The sequence below is a fragment of the Labrus bergylta genome, chromosome 1, assembly GCF_963930695.1.
Source record: "Labrus bergylta chromosome 1, fLabBer1.1, whole genome shotgun sequence".
NCBI classification, from domain to species: domain Eukaryota; kingdom Metazoa; phylum Chordata; class Actinopteri; order Labriformes; family Labridae; genus Labrus; species Labrus bergylta.
The window spans coordinates 4,189,535-4,212,841 of NC_089195.1; the positions used below are offsets into that span (position 1 = coordinate 4,189,535).

Genomic DNA, 23,307 nt, shown 5'->3' on the forward strand with positions numbered 1-23,307 from the left:
TAGGATGAAGATGTGATATTGTCACTTATTCAGCTTTTAGCCTCATATGTTTTGTCTTGCATTCCATTTTTTCACTTCTTCAACGCTTCAAACCGATAATCTCACTCCACTTGGTCAAAGGCTCTGTTTTCATCTAAAGGCAGCAGTTCTGTGTTCAGTGAAAAAAAGAAAAGACATCATCAATGATCATGGTCAGGCCCATTCAGTGATTTAAATGAATGGGCCTCTTAGTATGTTGTACATTTTTTAAAAAGGGGTCATTTTAGTCCTTTGAAAAAAGATCCACAATATTATCCATGTTTTTTTTTTCCATGTGGGCATTTTGTCCTAGATCCGTTTTTAAAATGGTATAAATAGACACTGCAATACGTTTGAATACAACACTTTTAAAGACAGTAGATAAATGGAATTGAAATATCTTCTACTCCCGAGCCTTATCAAAACTCAAGTGACAAAACATGTCATTTAATAATATCAAAAGTAAATATTCAAAGAACTGAAAGGTTTGATGTTAGTTTACTAAACAAAGAATCAAAATGAATTCTATATGAAGGGTGGCAGATTGGTTGAAGTGTCACTTGGTTGGACCTCTACAATGGCTCCATCTGTACCTCAGACCTACGTACATGAGCGTTGAAGAACTTCCTGCCTAAACTCAACACTGTACAGCAAGTTGCTTTTTCAACAATTGTGTCTTATTGTCTTCTGGTATAACTGCCTACTGATTCATGCACAGGCATCCCCAGCCTCCAGGCAGTGTTTTAGACTCGAGCATGCTAATGGAAACAGCTGCACAGAACCTCATTCATGTTTTTGCAACTTGCATAAACGAGCGAACGTGAACAGACAAGAAGTGTGTTCCTGTAGAGAAATATCTGCCTTTATATGTCGAGTCGTTCCAGAGGTACAGGGTGAAAACACTTCTCGAGAATACACGCCTGCACACACTGTGTCTGCTAAGTGGGGTGGTTCACATGAGGTTAGGGTTTAGATGGTCTTTATTGAACACTGCTAAGTCAAATAAATCTAGAGTAATAAACACCGGGGAGCCTTGAGGTGTTTACTGAGACTGGATAAGTCCATTAGATCCTTGTGTGTATGCACGGAGGGGTACAGGGGCTATTAAGGAAATTATGATGTTAAAGTATTATTATTGGACTCCATGTAGTTTGACCACACACACACACACACACACACACACACACACACACACACACACACACACACACACACACACACACACACACACACACACACACACACACACACACACACACACACACACACACACACACACACACACACACACACACACACACACACACACACACTTCCTGGTTCCATTCAGAAAGGCTCGTTTCCTTTGTCTGTTGAGCAATATTTGTTATTTGGCTTTATCTGAAATACAACCTGTTCAAAGGCTTCCTGTGGACTTCAACAAACTGTAGGGCAGACACAATGAAACATACACACCAGCAAGCACCAACACTGACAAAAACCCCTTTGAGTTCTGACATCCTTGACTTCTCATTTACAACCCCCTTTCTGTTTGTTTCTTGTTCAGTCATGGCTGTAAATTGGGTGTGTTGACAATTGTCCAACCTCTTTAGACAAACATATGACAGAAGGTCATTCTACCTGTTCAACATTTTCTTCCCAAAGATGTCGGACTTTAAGGTGTCGTGTAAAAACTCTCATCTTAATCTTCCTGCAAACACACTGGATCACAGCATGGGCATGAGCTAAGCTCCTCTTCTCCTTTAGTAGGATTTCAGCACGTCAGCCTGACTGCATGCTCCCTGCTCGGAACTTTGATAATTTTTTCAGGGTAAAGAAAAAAAGAAAAAAATGCTGACCCACATTTTATCTTTGACTGAAAGTGTCTCTAAAATAACTCAATCCAGCAGAGAGATATCTGTTTACCTTTCACTTGGCTATATGTCACTTCACATTTCCCCTATCCAAAGGGAACACAACAAGAGAGTGAGACGCTTTATGTGCATATATCTGTGGTCTGTTAGCGCAGCCAGAGTGGATCACTTCTCCGTCTCTGAACAAAGCTTTGCTGTTGTTGTTTACAATGAACAAGGGACGTGAGATGAGTGCAAGACAGACATACTTACATATTCATGCAAACAGTTCACAATAATGAGATAGGAATGGAACATCTCTTTGTCCCTTTTGGTTCATGACAACAAACTAAGAGTTAGAGGTGAGCGACACTGACAAATTACAACATCTTGATTATGTCATTTTTGCACATTGTTAAAACAACTATTCAGATATAATCTCCTCGACACTATATATCGCTCACCCCTACTACACATTTTGTAAGCTAACTTAAGTGCACACCACGGCCTCTTCAGCTTTAGCACTCAGAGTATTAACTATAAACAGTTTTTGTATGTGTAAGTGTATGATCAGAAAATATATATACACCAATATTAGACCAATATGAGATCTTTAGTATTTGCTGACCCATTAGTCTGGCTTTCATTATTAAGGAGCCTGAGGTTAGTCATTTAACACCAGCATACATGAGCCAAGAATAACTCATTGGGCATAGCACTCTGACATTTCTGTAACTCAACACCAGATGCAAAGGCAGACTAAGATTCAAATGTTCAACTTCAAAGTCTGATCTCTAAGGCATGCTCAAGTCCGGGTATTCACTGAACATTGTCAGTGAACGACCTCATTTTGAGGTCATGTATTGAAGCACCTTCTGAAGAGGTTTTGCTTCTCAAATTACATTGACTGGAAAACAGAGAACTGAATACTGTCAAAAAAGGGATACGACTAAACCATCACACAACTGTGCCCACGCTTGCAAGTGGGAGATGTTTCACAAAGACACAGTTCCATTATGAAATCAACAGATCTCATGAAGTACATTAACCTGCATGGACTTAAAAGCTGTATAATGTTCTGGGCGGACTTACCAATCTGGTCCTCAGGTATGAGGGACTCTAGAGGCGGATCCAGCTCAGAGCTCTGGCGCAGGTAAGCCTTCATCTGAGTCATGAACTGCCTGAGAGTCTGCAGGAAGTCCGCCCCTGAAGTGTGACAGCTGCGGTTCTCCTGGACAAAGCTGATGTAGTCCTGAACCAGGGAGCCGAAATATGAAGTTTTGTTCCTGGACAGCTCAGCGATCCGTTTCACCGCCCGTTTCTCGGGGGTCATGAGAGAGCTGAGCATGCCGCTCACCTTGCTGAAGCGTCCCTTCAGGGCCCTGGGGATGACAAAAGAGCCCCCGCCTAGGCTCACGCTGACCCTCGGCCGCCGCGCTTTGAATGTAGGACGGAGGCGCATTTCCAGATCCGTCTCCAAGCCGACGCCGTAATCCTCCTCCTCCTCCTCGTCTTCTTCCCCGTCCTCGTCATCGTCACTGCTGTCCTCCACTGGGTCTTGATGATTCAGGTGTCTGGAAGGGTTCGAGGGTAACCCAAGGGAGAACCCAGGAGCCTGGGAGTATTCCAGTGAGTCAGAGGAGGAAGTGGACATGCTCATGTCGCTGAGACGCTGGCATCCCCTCTCGTCTGGAGTGGAAGGATTGACAGTGTTGTTGTCCAGTAGTCCATCAGCAGGAGCAGCGGGCGAAGGCTGGCAGGAGGGAAGCTTAGCACGGGACAGAGCCTTAGCGATGGTCTCATCGTCCAGGGCAATGTGACAGCGGTGAGCCTCCAGATCAGGCTTCTTAGGTCTTGGAGGCGGTGGGTTTGAAGGCACGCGGGTTAGTGAGCTGGCAGTTTTGGACGGGCTGGTATGCTTGGCACCCATTTGTGGCGGTTGGGGTGCGTGGCGCTTGCTGGGAGACTGCTGCTTCCTTACAGACACGGCGACGGCCACTGGCATGCTCTTCGGCCTCGTGGTTGCCGTCGAAGGTCCAGGTGGGGGCGGAGCAGGGCGCCGGCGTGACATCGAGCGAGGGGGAGGGGGGCGAGGGGGGGCTTGCCTGGAGTTACCGTTCAGTTTGACACTGTGCTGCTGCTGCTGCTGCTGCTGCTCACTAGCTTCACCGCTGCTGCCTGACGGCTTCATGGATGCGTCCTCCGCATTCTCCGGGGTCGTGGACTTTACAGCATTTGGAGGAGGATCGTCGTCACGGCCGCGACGGCGCTGACGAGTCTGGAGGAACAGAGGAGTAACGAAGCACAGAGGACCACTGGAATGTCTTCTCTCCAGATGAAAGGAAGGTGGAGAGGCGTGGGGCCGTAGGGTCGGTGGAGCGCTGTCACAGTGAGGCTCAGTGTTTCCCTGCTGTGACCCCTGGGCCTCCCTGTTCCTGTTGGTCCGCTGGAGGCTAAGGGTCCGGCTCAGAGGGCGACCGGGGCGAGGAGGAGTGCGACGCTGGCTGCACAGGGCAGAGTCCCAGAATCCTGTGAAACACAGACACACACACAGAGAGGCAAACATTAACTACCTCAAGCTAAACACATACTTCTCCTTGGACAACTCAAGGTTCCCAGAAAATGGATTACTCCTAAATAACAACTAGGATCAGGAGTCTTCACATTTAAAGAAAAAGAAAAAGAACATATGAAGAATTAAAAAAAGACAGAATCTATTTCTTACCAGCAGTGAGTTAAGCCCTCAAAGTTCTCCTAAGTTTTCTCTCTGCCTGGTTGTAGCTTTCCTCTCGTCAGTGGCAAAAATGCCGTGAGTTCAGCCCCTCTGATTCACAACCAGCAAACACACAAAGAGGGAGTCGCCCATGCTAATGACAGAGTGGGAGGGAACTAAACACACCACCCGGCATAGAGCTCCAGATTCTGCACTCCTTCTTCATGTCCTGTTTTCCTTTTCAAATATGTCTCCAGCTCCCCTTTGTGAGTAACAGCTTTTCTGTTCCTATAGATTCATCTTTTGCTGTGTGCAAACCTTATTTTATATCATTTCTTTTTTTATGGACAGTTTAAGTTTCCCATAACAGTGGATACCACATGTTTCCTCTTTGATGTCATGTGTGCCTTTCCACTGAATCATCTCGTTTGTTTTTAAGTTATTAACAAGATAGTCCTCCTGCAAGTTTAAAAAAAATACAGCATGAACAGAAAGAATCCACCCAGGCTTAAATGAAACAGTTCTAACGCATGTCATTTATCCACACTGAAAAGAAGAAGCAACAGGTCAGGCCACTTAAAAATAGCGATGCAGTGACAGCAGCAGAAGCCAACTGATGACAGTTCCTTCAGGCTAAAAAAAGGAAACCTCAACCCTGCCTTTCCCAGAGCAGTAAAGAAGCACGCTCCAGCTGATAGAGCAGCTTTATATATGACCTTTGTTACCTCAGTGTCTGGAGACTGAAATGTGATTGTGGTATTCTCTCTTGTCCATGTGAGCAAGGACCACCTGACACAGTGGAGTCTGTCCACACTGCAACCAGCAGCACACTCAAGAAACTGTTAACTCTCAGATATAAATTCAGATTTCTCTAATCTCTAATACAAACAAATGCGGTTAGCAACTAGACCGAACAACTACAAGACAGCAACAACATTGTGCTGGTGGCATTAAATGTACTGTGGTTCTAGTTGCATAATCAGCAAGAAAATATGTTTTTACAGCCCCAATTTCCTCAATAGAAAAGGAAGAGCATACTCAACAAGCAGAGTCTAAGTGAATTAAACTTACCACCCCTTCAAATCAAAGGCCTCCCAGTTACAGGGTCAACTGTGCACCTTTGGACGCTAAAAAAAAGCTTGTGTTGTACTAATGCTGAAGGTAAACTAGCCTCGCTTGAAAGCAACAAAAATGGGAACAGATTAAGATGAGTTCAACAGATCAACGCATTTTCATATCATAGCCATTTTTAAATATAAAACTTAATATCAGGGTTGACATCGGCCAGACACCCAGTTTGCAGACATGCTAGCAGCTCTGTGAGGATCATTTCAGCACAACGATGCTTTGAGAAAAATATGAACGAATATAAGGTCACTTACAAAACAGCGACAAAAACGTCTCCTCCTTACTTTAACTCTCTCATCCAGGTCTACACTCCCTCCTGCCCACTACGCTCTGCCAATGAAAGGCGTCTGATCCAACCTTCACAACAGAGTCCTAAGTCTCTGACTAGACTCTTCTCCTCTGTCGCCCCCCGGTGGTGGAATGAACTTCCAAACTCCATGTGATCTGCAGAGTCCCTCTGCACCTTTAAGAAAAAGCTAAAGACCCAGCTCTTTCATGAATACCTACTAACTTAATGATGATGGTCTCCATATTATTGATGATGATGATGGTAATGACGATGGTTTTTGTTTGATAACGACGACTTATAAGATGGTTTCTATACTGATTAGAGCTCTCAAGAACTGCCCTCAATGTTGTGCTTTGCCTCTGGTCACTTCCTGTCAGTACCTGTGTGTCCAATCAGACTCAAAGCTGATCGTTTGCTCTTACTGACATTGTTCCCTTTTTTCTAGATCCTTGCTTGTGTTGTTCTTACTCTCTGATGTACGTCGCTTTGGATAAAAGCGTCTGCTAAGTGAATTGTAGAATTGTATAAGAATGTGGAGACATCCTCTCAATAACCAAGCTTAATTTTTGGGTGAGATTGTGCCTGTTTTAGTATGTTAATCTTGTAGTATGAAAGCATGTTAACATTAATGAATATATACTTAACCTATTGTTTCATGTAGCCCGACCACTAAATCAGTAGTTATGTTAGCTAGGAAAGGTTCATTCAACAAATGGTTGAATGCTTACGCTTAGCAAATGTCTTACGCACCCTAAGGGAGATGAAATATTATTTTAATCCAATACACGGCCTAATCGCTTCGGATTTTCCCTTCCAACTGTCCATTGAGTTGCTGATCTATAAGGAAGCTGTGATATGATGAACTATTTTATACAAAGTTTTTATCTTATCTTATTTGTCTGATTCTTATTAGCAATTCAACTTGCAACTTGGAACACAGCATTGTGTAAACAGAGATTTTGTTTCTTGCCCTGAATTTGATGTCAGGGGAAACTGTCCGCCATGTGAATTTGTTGTGTTGCCAATAAATCTTACCCTTTCTGAGACATACTCACAAAACCACTATTTTTCAATGGTGCATGAAAACACAACGTTCTTGCACAACTTCAGCCCTCAGGTTCTTCTGGAATGCAAATCAGCCTCTCTAAGACACTGCAAAAAAGTCCAACATCTATTAATAGTAGTGACCCCTAGACTGTTGGGGACATGTGTTTTTGTTTCACATGTGCGTGCCTAGCTTCCACGACATAACGGCTCGCCTCCTTTTTTTTAATCTTTTAATAGAAGCTTCCCATTGGAGAAGGGGAGTTTCCCTTCATGACCGCACATCTAGTTAAGAAACGCTAAAGCTGGCTCACACTTAAAAAAAAGGCCTTTCAACATCTCCCACTTCACATCAAATATAAAAACAAGCAATGCAGAAGACATTTCAGAGCAAGCCTACACCCACGTCTATTCACAAGATTCCAACACGCGAACACAAAAGCAGCTTTTCATGTTTGTAGAAGCTGTGACACAGTTTGCTGCACATGTTACGTTAGCACTTATACTAGCAATCCTTGAGCGTTTTCATACACACTCGAATGTGGTATGATGGTATGTGTTTGTTTAGACAGCACCGTAGCTTTCCACTCACCACTCCCTTCTCCCCACACACTAAGCTCTGAGTTATGTCGTACACTTCCACTGTAAGAAGCTGACTCACTGCAGCTTCACAGCAGCAGAGCCCAGAATAACTCCACACAGATGAAGTGACTAAATATGCTGTGAAACAGACCTGAGTGTTCGGGTCATTTTAAGAATAAAAATAAATAAGATCTGCTGCACACACAAGGCCGGCTGCTCCCCATTTGCTAGTTTAGTTTCATAATTTGTAACCTGAAAGAAACCTGGCACCACTTGCTTAAGGTGAATGTGGAAAGTGCAACACTGCTGTTATGACTTTTTAACTTCAATCTTGTACACTTGTTTACCTCTTCTAGAATCTAGCATTTCTATTTTGATATTCTTCCTATGTTGAGATTCCTTTCAGCTCATGCTTTTACAGTATGTAAGCTACATGCAGTGAACACATCACACCACTGTCACATTGGACTTTCTTTAAAATGCACCAGCAACTTCATATACAGTACTATATCGCACTTCTTTAAGCCCAACATTGTAACATTGTACAATACAATAATTTTTGTTGTTGTCTTTTTTTTAAGAGTTTGGAATAAAAGATCAATATAAATATTTTTTTCTGCTATGAAGAAAACCAGGAAGTGATTATATTCTAGTTTAGGATGAAACTGGGCATGGGGGGGACACCTATCCAAGCTTTGTTATAAAAAAAAAATGTATCTGATTTATTTGATTTGAACGACATAGATAATATATATATATATATATAAAAATAGAAAATGGATCAGCACAGCAAACCTCCTCACTGTCTCCAGAAGTAGGCTTTAAAAGCTCAAGATTTAATAAAACAGGTCGTTGACAATGTTGAAGCGCTGAATGCGAGAATAGTCAAACCAAGTGACAATTTAAAAACCTCATCGAGCACGTGGGTCAGTGGGAAGGAATGACAAAGTTGAGGAAAGCATTGGATGTTTTCCAGAATAAAACAAACAACATAATATCATGTATATCTGTATAGTTTATAATTAACACAAGACATATGTGATCAAAAATACTTGAACATATTTTATCTTTGCCTTTTATGAAATGAAATAAATTAAAGCTTGCAGAATTTTCCCCCTGGGGACTGAAAAAAAGTATTTCTGATTCTGAAATGAACTTTGTGGAATAGTCTCCTGCAGCATCAAATATCTAGCTGATCTAATGCCTTTTTTAAATTACCAATAGGTTTAACTTAACTAGAGGAAATATATATGTAAAAACTGTACAATGATCTAAGTGTTGTTATTCTAAAAAATATTGATGCTGAATGTTAACTATAATTTTACTTATGACTTCCCCTGCAGCATTGTCGTTAAAGATTTTAATTTCAAACCAGATACAGAATCTCAAACCTAAGAATCAAATGAGGGCTACCTGCTCCAAGCTGAGCCACCTCCTCCAGCTCTTTCTGAGTCTTTGCAGAAGCAATGGCCTCTGGGAGTTTGAGTGAGAAAGGCAGGACGTCCCTAAATGAAAGATGAACACACAATCAATAAATCAGAAACAAGTAATCATTAGAAAAATCAAATCAAAGGGGGAAAACTGCAGCAGCTGAATGGAATTGCCCTTCAGGGTTTGACTTGTGAAACTTCAAACTTGAGAGTGCTTCTACATGTCTCCTCCTGTTAACTTTTCTGTTTGTTTTATTGCTCAATGGTCAGGGTTAGAAAGACCATTGTCCTCAGTTTGACAGATATATCATCAGAAAAAACTGATGAAATCACACATTGTTTGGCAAAAACAAACCTGCACACTGGCATACAGAGAAGTGAAAACATGTTCAGTCATCATTTTAAAAACTTGGCAACACACCGTTTGTTTCCAATACAAACACAGATACACAACATGTGCAGATGAAGGAATATATTGAATCATATTAAATATACAAAGTCAAGAACAAACATTAAAAAATGAACTTTCACCTCAAGACATTTAAAAACTATTCATATTTAGGAGGGAGCTGTTTAATGTGCAGTCTTCTCTTTAGTCCAGTCCACTGTTTTTGTGGATATCGCTCACGGCACAATTTCCTCCGTCTGTTTTTCAAACTCCTGCATCTGTCTGTCTGCGTCTCCAGGGCTGGCATGAGCTAAAACAAGAAGTGAGAGCCCTGGGCACGAAGAGCTGACATGCTGCTTAGTGGACAAAACAAATGTATCAACATCCATGGAGTTTCCATCCTGTGATCATCACAGAGTTAAACAAAAGAGAGTTGGGGGGGGGGGGGGGGGAGGGGATGTGTGGAGAGCGAGTTGGTTGTTTACCTGCTGATACAGTAGAAAGCCACGAGGCGGAACAGATCTGCAAAGCTGATCCCAGATCCCTCAAGGGAAAAGGCTGGAATCAAATAAAATGTGTAAAGATTAAAGCACTTTTTTTAATACCATAAACTCTATACCAGAGGTGTTTACACTGCTTTTGGGGTTTGGGACTCATTACTGCTTACGAGTATTTATTTATTGCTGCTTACTTACTAAACAGTTTCTGCACATTTAAACAACTACATGGCATCACAGCCCCAGTGAATAAAGCTAATTAGTAGTAATCATTTTTAGTAGTAGTAGTAATAATCATTTATTTCGGTCACAAGAAAAAACAAAAACATTTTTTTGACCGAAAAGGTGTAGGCTGAAGCCTTATCTTATTACACCTAACCTTATTACAAATCTTATTAATTAAGACACTACTAGTTTGATTACAACAAATAAAACATATCAGAACAAAATTTGTTCCAAGAATTTCTTTAAAAACAAAACAAATGAAACAAACAAAAAACTAATCACCTAGTGACTTGATAAGTTAATTCACAAAATGTACTTGTTATTTTCAAATATCAGGGGCGTGGGAAGCATCACGGTTTATGTCCACATAGTAAAGTGTTTGTGAGGTGAGAGCCTGTTTGTATCACAGCTGTTTGTTTGAGTTTGATTTTTCAATATACAGTAAGCATGAAGTGATAATGTTTCACTTTGCAGCAAGTTGGAGTTAGTTGACAGTCGCCTGCTTCATCCCTTTTTTGTGTTTTTGTGTGACTATATGTTTTTTTTAAATGTTTCAACAGTACAAGTGCACTTCAAGAGGCCGCCATAGAAAGGTAAATCCCTCGTTCTAGGCAAACTTCTGTTTTTGTCAATGTAGGTTGGCAGGTGTTAGAGACAATGTGAAGCATTGGTTTTTCCAACTTAGGGTCTGGAGATCTCAGGTGGGAGGCGAGGCTCTGTCTACTCTGAGATTGTCAAAATAAGATATGCACACATTCAATGAAATCATGTTTAAAACATTACTGGGAAATGTAGACATGTAGGTCTTTTTGGTGAAAACAAATTGTGTAGGCATAATCCGATTTTATCGATGAAAACTATTCTAATTTATGTTCGTTTGGTGTGGGTCCTGGGGGGGGGGGTATTCCGCTTTTCTTGGATACAAGGAGCAGGGGCTCCACGGAAAAAAAAGGTTTAGGAACAACTGATGTAGAGGTTGTTTCCAAAAGAACAGCATCTTACTCTCAATGTTCCACTTGATCTAGTTATCTTTATTGAAGGATCCTTCATGTAATGTAGACGCTTAGAATAGATCCGTCTCTGACTGCTGGCTGAAGCATGTACTGGTACATTTCTAAAACTTTTTATAACCATTAGTCATTCAGAGTGCTAAACATTAAAAGCATGGGCACTGGAAAAACAAACAGTATTAACCTTTAGAATGTACTGTGGCTGTTGTAAAGCCCAAATCATTCATGCACAAAGGTAACTGTAGGCACCGTTGGCAGTCTGACAGGCCAAGTTGAGAGTAGCTGACCCACATCTAAAGGCAAACCAGGGCAAAGGCACAGCACCCCCCATCCCCCCCATCCCCTCTCCCCAACCAACTTCCTCGTGTTTCAGCAGGGAAAATCCACAGCTGGTGTGTCATCACACTTTGGCACTGCTACAACTCCATGACTAATTCTCAAACTCAACCACTGTGCTTCAATACAGGACTTATTATTGTAAGATTATAAGAGATTGAAAAAACTACAGATTACAACCTTTGTTTTATTGTTATTCTAAATGATTATTGTTTTAAATAATCCACACTCCTTCCACACACACGCTTCAGTATGTTAGCGCCTCTGTGTTTAGAAGATGAAACACATGAAATGAAACTGATATTTGACCACACTGCCGTCCCTCCGCTCACATAGTCTAATTTCTTGTTTGCGTCATTGTTTATCTTTAAGACAATATATGCAGAGGAAAACAGGAAGTGACATATTTAACTCTGTGACCCAGATGTGGCTGTGGTTCAACACTCGAATCAGAGTTTGTTTGGAGTTTTAATCTGTGATGATTCATTGTAATTGGGTTATCTAAATGATGTTGATAACTCCACCCCTCAAAGTTAACCTGATGAACAGACGTATCAGTTCAATTTGATTTGAAATAAACACTAAAGAAAAGCTAAAAGCATTTATTTATTAATCTTACAAAAAAGAATGTAAGGCTTTCATCTAGTCATTGATTGGATATTTCATTATCTTTCATATAGATAATAAAACGCACATGTTTGTGGTTTATATAAACCTGCAGTGCAACAAAATAAACTAAGACATCCATTTGATTAAATCACTTGCTTAGTGTTTAGAATCATTTCTTCATATTTTGCATTCCTACTTATTTGAATCATTCTGGTATGTGTGTTTTTGTAGCACACTGTGATAAAAGAATGTTTTATTTTTGTTTAATTCATAACTTCCATACTTTCAAACACTTTCTTTACCTTTAAAGCTTAGGTTGTAACAGTTCTAAGATTATTAAACTATCAGGACGACTAGGATACATTTTTTTTTTTTAATCACTTTCAAAACTCATTTGCACTCTGCCTACAAGTGTATGGGGACATCAGAAAAACGTCACTTTACACACTGGTAGACCATGTGTGTTGTAAAGTTCAGGTTACTTACTGTACTGGCTCTCTCTGACAGGGAAGTGGCTGATGGGAGATCCTGACAGACCCTCCTTCAGACGCACAGACAGAACTTTTCTCTGCAGGACAGCTGACCTCCTCACCACAAACACCTGGACATGGAATCAGAAATCATTCAGTAAAACACAGTTGAATAAAGTCAAATGGAAACACATGTACCCAAGGTAGGTAATCCCCCTCACCCCTGGTGGCTGCTTGAGTAGAATGCGACTGGCTTCCTCCTCACTGAGCGCCAGCAGCAGCCACACCGGATGGGTTTGAGTCAGCCTGTCCAACACGCTCATCCTCCTCCGCAAGGAGTCGTACCCAGAATCCCTTTCAACTCCTACGACGCCACAGTGTGGGGACTGCAGGTAAACACCGCTCAACTCACTTTCCATCCTGGCAGAGAGACAGAGACAGAATTAAACACTTTTGTGCCATCTGCTGGTGTACATGAGTACCAACACGTTGTGGCACTTAAAGATACTCCAGAAGTAGGAAATGTAAAAAAAAAAAAAAAAAAGATTTCCTCATTCCTCAAAAAGAGCTGCCTCATTAATATCACACTTTCAGATGATTTCAGTCATAAAACAGAAGACTAGTCGAGTTTAATAAAGTCTAAATTAAAATTGTAAAAAATGCAAAAAAGATAAATAAATAAAAGTCTCACCTCTGTTGGTCCGTTGGCTCCTTGTCTGTGGTTGGGGAGATCTGGACCATCTCTTTCGTCAGCTCCCCGATCTCCAACGCAAACGTGTCAATCAACTGGAAAGGAGACAGAAAGAGAGGCTTTGACTGATGAGGAAGTCGAATAAGGAGAAGAGGAGGGGTGGCGAAGTAGTAAATGAAACTGACAGCATTCCTCAAATGTGAATTAGGAAGCAAGAAACTGAGACAACGTTTCTGTACTTTTCCCCGTCTGAAACAAAGAGCAGGGAAATCATTAGGCATTTTTACCTGTGGACCTCATTTCCTATAGACAGGAAACATGAAGACAAAGCATTAAAGAAAATCCCTCAACATTAATGCTCAGAGTGGAGACCCACATATAAATCTATGCCCAATGTGTCTCAACTTAAAATGCAGTTCTTACAATAAACAGCTGAGATGTGTTAACATCTGACAGGAAGGCCTGAAAGACCTTTTCAGGCCTACAGAGATATAGGTCTTAATCAGTGTTAAGCACCGTTGAGTCTAAAGGGAAGAGTGGGTGAATACCAAAGATCCAATGATGGCAGGATGAAAACTAATGACAGGATCGTGTCTCTGTGCTGCTTTGAGTGTTAGCCCACAACTCATTCTTTAGGATTCACATACTGATTACAAAAATATGGAAGGGTGTTTTTCCCCTAGATTAATTAGGCAGATCAGAGACTTCAATGCATAGACAGACCCCAGATGACCCAGTAAAAGTCAATAAAAAGCTTTATCTTCACTTCAAAGCCAGGCAGTTGTACACAGGTCTGAACACAGCAAACACACCAGGCTATAATCCAACCCAAGAAGCATGGGAAATTTAAAGTGGTGAGAATGTCACTGCTTTCATGTGATAAAAGGATTTTGTTTGCAAAAAGAGGTCGGGAATGGAACAAGTTCAGTGAAAAACCAGCGAAGCCAGAACAACAGTGCAGAATGCAAAGTGAGGAGAGAACTATTTGGTCTTGATGAATAAATCCATTTGACCAAAATTACTTAAAACATGGGGGACATATGCAGGTAAATATTAGCCTCTGCCTCATAAACTTTGCATTAAGATATGTAATTTAATTTTCAGTATTGTTTTATGTTGTAACGTTTAGCTGCAATGAAAACTGCTGTAGCTGTCCACTTAGAGAAACCTCGATTATTATTAGACAGAGATCTATATTATGACTTAAAGCTTGTGAACACACCCAAGATCCAAGAACTACATCCAAACTCTGGAAATGGGACCAACAGAGAAGCAGATGAACATCACCGGATAACACTAAAAATCTACTGGTTTAAAAAAGAAGAACTCTGAGAGGTTCAATTAAAACAGGCCGAAACAAACAACAGACTGTACATGAACAGGGTTTACTAGTGACCAAATCAGGAGCAGCTGATTAATGAGCACAGGTGTAGGTGATCAGTAGATAAGGAGAAACAATGAAGCAAACTGCTGTAAATGTTGACGAGTGGTCACACTTCAAAAAACACAACTTGTTTTTTTAGGAATCTCTTGCAGGATACATTTTTAAGGACTTTATATTAGCAGCAGAAATTAATCCTTAAATATCAGAGCTATAAATCCCCAAAATTGCCATCTTGAAATTAGAGTTTAAAATTAGAGTTTAAAAACTGCTTAGTTGCATAAAGACAGTATTTAATTGCTGTAAAGCTGTTTTGCTTGTTTTTACATTCTCCCATCGGACAGTTCATATAACTCTCAGATTTTTGAATGCCTCATCAGACATATTTGAGCAGATGTTAAAATATGAATGCTGTACATTAATAAACTGGGTCAAACTGTTAAAAAAAAGATGGCTTCCTCAAAGAGTTTTTTTTCTTCATAAATCATTTCATCTGTCTATACCGAGCTCAATTTAATGAAAACCAGGAAGTGGATTACAGAAACATTTTTTCAACATAACTATACACAGAACATGTGTCATTAAATAAGAGTTGTTTGGATTTTGTAATCTCCACCCATGTCGTGTAAACAGAAACTATTACACAGAAAATAATCGGTTTTATTTTCCTGCTGTGTGTGTGTGTGTGTGCGTGTGTGTGTGTGTGTGTGTGTGTGTGTGTGTGTGTGTGTGTGTGTGTGTGTGTGTGTGTGTGTAAGATATTCTGCTTCTTTTGTACATTTCAGCCAGTAGGAGTCACTCTCTTCCAAACTTTCCTCCAGCAGCTTGGCTCCAGGCCAGACCGTACCCACCACAGGACTCTCTAACTCTCCCCCCTCGCAGGACTAAGTGGAGCCAGCTCTGTTTAAGCCTCCTACTCCCCCACTGGCTTTGTTTCAGGTCAAACATCTATTACACAACACAAGTCCAGAAGAAAGTGGCACTGGCTCTGGGGAAATGTAAACTGTCGGTTGAAACAGACTCTGGGAACTCAGTTTGAACCCTCGTGAAGACAGGAGACGATGTTAAGAGTCCTGATAGATGACGAGAGCTGGAGAGAGAGAGAGGAGCTCACTCAGCCACCACAGAGAGCAAATGTGTCCATTTGAATAACAGAATTAGTGCAATGGACGCATCTTAAACATAGAAAGACACAGAGCTGGAGAGCTGACAAAAGTAATTAGTGTAATTTGAATACAGTATATTGAAGATGACTAGAACATTTGAAATCATAAACTTATTTGGGAAAATGTCACTGACGTAATAGATAGAGAGAAAATTTGCCTTTTCAATCAGCCTTCTTGCGTTGTACAAAAAGGAGTCGCCCCCTGCTGGCTATTAGAAAGAATACAGGTTTTGGGTAATTACTAGTTTTTAGATCGGAAGGCTACTTTTTAAAGCCTATTGAGTGAACCAGACAGTGCCAGAGGGGCCCAGCTGCTCAATCTTCTCCAATTAAATTTTAATAATCAGATGACAAAAATAAGTAAAAGAGACTTTTTACATTCAGTTAATGAAGAGGCATTGGATTAATGAAATGGGTGAACAGGGCCAGAGGAGGAGACATGGCAAATTCCTGAGCTATGAAATGAGGGGCCAGAGAACATGAGATGTTAGTGAGCGACTCTGTTGGCAAAGTGCCGCACGGAGCTGTAGAGGTGGTGCCCCTGCAGGATTATTTTAACACCGATGATTTTTGGAGGAAATTATTGATTTCCAGAAAAACACTCATCAACTACGACGGTCTGCTTCACTCACTGAACCTCCTCAACTCCATTCATCGGTTTTATTTTCCTGCTGTGTGTGTGTATGTGTGTGTCTGTGTGTGTGTGTGTGTGTGTGTGTGTGTGTGTGTGTGTGTGTGTGTAAGTGTTTCTCTGCATGGACTGCTGTTAAAGCCATGCATGCAGTCAATGGGAAACTATGTGTTTGGTTTTTACACGCAGAGCGCTTTCACAGGGCGAGTGAGGATGAAAAAAAAACTGCCAGGGCTTTTAAAAATGAGAGAGTTTGTTCCTTAGGTCATTGTAGAGCCTGCTCTTATTGCATCTTTTTTTAGCTCTGAAAGTGCTTTAAAGTCTTCATGTGTTAGGCGACTGTCTGAGTGAGGTAAGAGGCAGCCGGGGGAGTGGGGGGACCTGTGAACCTGAATATGGAAACAGCGTGCAAGAAAAGTTTACAATCCCTTACTTCACAAAATGTGGTGATGAAGGAGTAATGGACAGGAAATAAGAATTCGGCTACTCATATAATGTTTTTTTGAGTCTGAAAATGCAAAATTGATTGTGTAAAAAAGGTGGCACAAGTTGATTAACAGCATACACAAAACAAAACATAACAAATCAGTGTGATGTCATAAAGCGCCTTTGAAATATTTTCTTCCTGTCAGAGTCGCACATGATTTTGTGGGTCAATGTCTCCTCCGACTTGCCTTGATTAAATCAAATACAAATACAAATTATAAGAAAAGTGATAAATTGTTATTTTTTGTTCAGTCCCGAGTCACGCACTCATTTACACAACAATGACTTTTGTACTTTGGGAATGGGAGACAAACTATGCAGAAGAGAATACATAAACCGGGTTCAGAATTTAGTCAGACAATTTGCATTGGCTCTTCAGTACAAAGATTAATCTAATCCTTTTTTTTATTTACAGTTTAGTACTGCACCAAATCTACATAATATCTAATGTCATGAGTCATTAGATATCATGTCAGAGTCAGAGTCCCCCCGCCCACGCAAAAAAATCCGCTGTTATCTGTAAAAGTCATACTGACTTTTCATAAAGGATTTTAGTCAGCTCATGAGTCCGTGAAGTTAAGGTCCATTGACTGATAATTCACACCACCCTCATTTCTTCTATCCATAGTGTATCTTGTGGAAGTTTAGACTTCTTGTGTAAATTGATGTCAATAATAAAATAATATATGATACTGAATTTGTATCAGACTTGTTTTGATTGGACACTGAAGGATCTGGGATGGTTTCTGTTTCTGGGTCTCTGAAAGGCACAAATAGAAGCAGGGTTCAACCTAGTGTTCATAAATGAAGTGTGTTGCTATTAAAGCTACTTCCTGAAGATGGACACCTAGTACAATGGAAGGTTCAAACTCAAGGTGGAGTTAGGTCAACCTTTACACTGACAAGTGTAACAAGGCTTTCATCTACTTTATGAAGTGTTTGGTTTGGATGAATGACATGAATATGTGAATGGTAGTCGGCAGTTCTCCTCGATAAAACGGACATGATGTTTTAAAAATAACAAGAATATAACATCTGAGACTGCAGGGACAGAAGTGCTTATTTCAGAAGCAGAGATTGGCGAGAGATAAAAGGTAGAGAGGTGGGGGTATGAGAGAGAGAGAGAGAGAGAGAGAGAGAGAGTTTTATTACTCCTCTGAATGTGTTTGTCTCACAGCCAAGATGTGCAGCTGACATTCTTCACTTCTAGCACTCCTTCAATACATGGCAGTGAGAGAAGGGAAACCTTTACAAAGACAACTCCATTTTGGTTTCTCATCAATCATCACGAAAGTTTAAAGGTAATTGGCTGTTCTACCCAATTCAACAAAGTGAATAATCTCCTGAAAGACGCTCAATTCTCTTACCACTGATCTTATATTAGCGCATTTCAGCATAAAACTTGATTAATATTTTTTTAGCAATGTTTTATTACTATGATCGAGGGACTGTAAAGGGAATGTAAACTAGCTCCAGGCTAACTCTGGTACAATGCATCAAATGGCAACCATAAATAAATAAAAAGAATATAAGATAAAAAAAGAATTCAATACATTTTCAGGCAGCGCCAAGATTAAAAAAAACAGCAGATGTCATGGCCCCTAGGCGTGCAGCAGCATCAGCCAGTAGCTACTTCAGCGACATGTCACTGCATTTAAATCAATTTAAATGCAGGTGGCATACGGTCTAGGGACAGGCACATGCCGCTGGCCCCCTAGTGGCATGCCACTATCCATTTTCTGATCTTAATCAAATTCTCTTCTGAGTAAGAAAATGTTCATGACAAACAAAAAAGAACTCAAGCATGTTTGTAATAGAGGGTACAGTACACTATAATGTGAGGTCTTTCCTTTATTAGTTACTTTAAAGGCTTTATATGGATTTTTTGATCCAGCAGATGTCGCCCTTGATCACCAGCATGAAACCAAAACAACTTGCGCTGCATTGTTGTGTTAGCATGCTAATGCTAGCGATCTTTATTATGCTCGTATCTTCACACTGCATGTAAATTTACCTGAAATGAGCGTGATCTAGAAACACAGTTAAGCAGTGAGTACAGTATGTTATTCTTCTTTTCTCTAGTCCCTCAATTAAACAACTTTTATACACGAGGGGAGGAGTCAGCCGGCCGTCCCGGCGATGTAAACAAACTGAAGATAGGACTCTGAAAACTCTGAAAACATCACAGACAGTGGGACTCGGGTGTTACACCCATTGTAGACAGTCATGACTCACAGAGTTATTTTCAGAGGATATACTTGATTTATATTATATTTAAGTGTGAAAAATCACATAGAAAGACTTTAAGCAACGTACAGCAGAGTGAATTCTGAATCATAGAGAAGAATGAATTGGGTAAAAAACATCAGGTTCTGTTTTGTCGTTTGTCTTTCTTGTAAATGTTCATCTTGAGAAGGTTCAGAAATAATAATGTTTTTCATGCTTGTATGTAATCTTATGAGAAAGTCCATGCATGATCGTCGTTACTTACTTTAAAGAAGCTCCCGCTCCGGTCTGTTAGGCCACTGGGGGGAGTCCCTGGTGGTGTACTGGCAGCCATGTTTTCCTCCCAACAACAGGACTGGGTGACTCTCACTGGGTCTGGGTGTGTCGTTACGTCTGGGACAGCGTCTCCAGGAGTCAAATCTGTGCGGGTCAAAAAACACACTTAACTGTGGTGCGGGCAAGCCAGAGGAAATTCCTAGTTCAGCCACAGTCAGTATTACAGAGAGAGGCTGGTGGACTGGAATGCTTTCAGTGTGACTCTCTCTCTCTCTCTCTCTCTCTCTCTCTCTCTCTCTCTCTCTCTCTCTGTCTGTCTGTCTGTCTCCTCTCTCCCCTCTCATCTCACTCTTCACACATTCAATTCACCTTTTCTTCTCCTTTCACTTCCCTGCCTTGATCCTCTCGGTTCCCCCACTCCTCCATTTCAGATAATTGCCTCAATCCTTTTTTTTTTTTATCTCATTCCAATTCCCAACTTACTTTCAGCCCAAACTGCTGTCCTCTCATTACCTGATTCTACTGTTTCGTCCCCTCTCTTTTTTCTTTTGTTCCCATGTCCTTATACAAAAAATAAACTATTTAATTTGTCATCTCCGTGAGTTGAGTCCTTCACAGATTTCCTAGTTCCCATCATACAGTAGAAGCAAGTTTAAGTTTTGTTTTGTCTTTAAAAAAGGTTTGGTGGTATTCAATCTGACAGAGACTATGATGAGCTATATTCCCATGTTTGCTCTTGAGTTGTTTCTGTTTCCCTGACCTCTTAATTTGACTCTTTTCTATTTCTTTATCTTTATCCCTATCTGAAGATTATTTTTTTTAATTCCCTCTCCCTTCCTAATTTCAGCCTCAAGGTTCCCACAAAGCAAATTGCTCTGCTTGTTTTCCAATCCACACATGCACTTTTATCTCACATAGGAAGGAAGCTATCTGCCCCCCCTCAGCTCAGTCGACTCTGACAATTAAAAAGAGTGCAGAGGCTCGGGTCAGGAAAACGTACTTCCAGAAAACTGAATGTGAAACTGATTCTAAACATGGAGAACAAACTGCACTACATGATGATGGCATTGACAGTGTACAACAACAGTTACAATTGTAATGTCTTTGGATCAACTATAAATCATGACACAGTGGATGCCAGTTTTCCATCATGAGATAGAGTACCATATGCAAAACAAAACCACACTCAAGCCTTCTACCTTGACCAGTTGTGTAAAGATTGAGAAAGGAATATAGACATATATCGTCCATGTTTGGTGGCTTCTGTCTTCTCAATATGACATTACATCAAGTCCATGCAAGTCATACGTCTTCCCATGTCCTCACCACCAACCTACTTGAAAAGCAGCACAAAATACAACTTAAGGAGACTGAATGTAGCAGTCTAAAGTAGTTCCTATGCTGCTTTGTGTTTTTATGGTAAACTGTAAGAAAGCACATTTAGTGTATCAACTTTTGTAGAAGCATTTGGAGCCAAGCTTGTTCTTACAGGCCCCTGGTGGCCATTCATTATTAAACACTAATTAAATTAGGCATCATCTTGTAGGCCTTAAAATAAACTTTGTTACAAATACCTGATAGAGAAATCATCAACAATTATTCTAATGATTATTAATTGCAAAATTTGTGGTAAGTCAAGCCATGATCCTAAAAACTGCTTTTGTATCTTGGGTTTTGTTTTGTCCACTAAATCATTTCAACATTTGTCTTGGTCAATTTTGACCCTTATCTGACATTGTCTTAACCAATAGTTGCTCAATTGAACAAAATTCCACACAACAGATTACAAAAAAAGAAAGAAAATAACAGTGGCAGCACAAACATACATCACTGAAGTGACTGTAGATAAATGAACGCCATACTTTTCTCCATAGTGTATCTGGTGACCTGTACAGAGAAGTAACTATCACCCAACTGTCCTCAGAGCAGAACTGATAGTCTGGCTCTGGTTTCATTTCCACAGAGACAGACAAAAATAGAAGAAACAAAACAGGGGAGGAGAATGAGCTTAAAAATAAAAAATGAGAGTTAAATTTAAAAATAAAATCCTGACGCATACATTTCATGGAAATCAGTTTGTGATGATTCTTTCTGTTTCTCCACTGATTACTCAGAAGATGATATGAAACTCAAAGTGCTAAGGAAAACTCTTGCTTCCAGATGGACAAACCTCTGAGCCTCTGAGATATTGTTGGTATCTATGATGAACTGCCACCACGACAGCGCTTATTTGTTAAAACCGGTGAGAATGTCCTGAATCCCACCACCAACCAAACGAACGATTTATCCTGGATTAGTGTTACAATGTTTTACTCAGTGCACACATGGACTGTTGTGTCTATGTGCGTACTTCTACATGTGTTTGTGTGTAAGAGTCTCAGTTACTACACTGTGATTAAGACTTTGTACTTTCACATTGCATCTGGTGTCCCAGTGTGTGAATTAACATCGCAGCGTCGCTGAAACTAGGAGGCATGGTGTGTAAACACACAGCAAATATTTCACATACACACACACTCAGACACACACATACTGTACGAACACACAGCTCCGGCTCCAACGTTACACATCGATTTCGTCAACAGTGCTACTCATTGCATAAGAGGTATGACAGGGCAGTGTTTCCCCTAAGTTTACAGATTTGGGGGGGAGGGGGTGCAGGAAGACGGACGCATCATCATAAGTGTGTGCATGTGGTGTGAATGTTACACAAGCTCAGATCCATTTCAACATAAAGACATGCATTCATAATTCTTTTTGATTCATGTAAATTAAAAGACACAAAGAAAGATACACCCCCCCTCCCAAATAACAGAGTTTATAATGTTGAACATAATAACAAAGAAAAGGAGAAACCGCAGGTATTCATTATGCTATGTGTTTTGTTTTTCTTTGAACGCCCACTCCTGGTGGCAGGACCTTCATTTCCTCTCAGTGGATATCATAGCTGTGAGGTTGCGCTATGTCATTGCTAATGAATAGCTTAGTGTTTCATAGTGGTTACAGATGTGTGGTTAAAAGTGGCAGATCAGGCTAGATACTTTGAAAGTGATAATTTTCCTGGATTCATTTTCTTAATAGCAAGAGAGAAAAAGTTAAATGATTTATTAACCACTCGTTCAAAATGATTTAAGAATTGTAAACCTGATTTAACTAACTTTAAGCTGATCGAGAAATATATTTGTTGATGACATCATAACATCAGCTGTGTTGGGTTGCTGTTCCCCAACAGTTTCTTGTCTCATCTTGTAAAAAGATTTCTAAAAAAAAAAAATACTTTACTCGTCTTTGTTTGAACTAAAAAAAGACAACATGAAGTGAGCTGCTTGGTGTTTTAGGTGTAACATCCTGTGAAGAGTGTGAAGCTAACAGGGCTTCATGCTGCTGTCAGGGCAACAGAGCACAAGAAGGGGGGCTGCAGGCAGCTGCATAAACCCACATGCAGATACAAGCTCCTGCACATGGGTCATGTTATTGCCCTGAGACAAACCAGATGATTCTATACTTTTTTTCCCCTTTTTTAAAGATATCTCCTTGGACAAATTCTTTGCGTTCTTATAGGCTGAAAAATACAAAAGCCAACCAGAGACAGCGATGATTCTTGATATTGATACTATGCAGGAATCTGTTCACTTACAGCTTTTCACTGAAGGAGGTTTGGATTACTTTACAAACTGTCTGTCAGTCACCAGCCTGACCTGCAGTCTGACCTCTAATCCCAGCTTTCAGAAACACACACAAACTCAAAATAACCATCATTCAATGAATCTTTGCTGGTAAAAAATAGAAACTGCAACTGGACTAAATCATGGTGAGAAACTGAGACACATGTACCGCCCAACCAAAACTTTCCACTCTAAAAGGTCAGCCGAGAAAAAAG

The 23,307-nt window shown here is 40.5% G+C and overlaps 1 protein-coding gene across 3 annotated transcripts in view; it reads right to left on the minus strand.

The window, feature by feature from the left end:
- The window catches only part of LOC109987845 (ras and Rab interactor 2), a 34,350-nt gene that overhangs the window by 7,184 nt on the left and 3,859 nt on the right, over positions 1-23,307 (minus strand). For all 3 annotated transcript variants that reach the window (XM_020639094.3, XM_020639092.3, XM_020639096.3), the window contains 7 exons: positions 19,417-19,571; positions 13,263-13,357; positions 12,793-12,991; positions 12,588-12,702; positions 9,910-9,982; positions 9,020-9,111; positions 2,943-4,379 (listed from right to left, as the gene is read on the minus strand). In XM_020639094.3, the coding sequence (XP_020494750.1) occupies positions 2,943-4,379; positions 9,020-9,111; positions 9,910-9,982; positions 12,588-12,702; positions 12,793-12,991; positions 13,263-13,357; positions 19,417-19,485 (2,080 nt within the window). In that variant the 5' untranslated portion in view covers positions 19,486-19,571. The remainder of the gene's footprint in view (positions 1-2,942; positions 4,380-9,019; positions 9,112-9,909; positions 9,983-12,587; positions 12,703-12,792; positions 12,992-13,262; positions 13,358-19,416; positions 19,572-23,307) is intronic.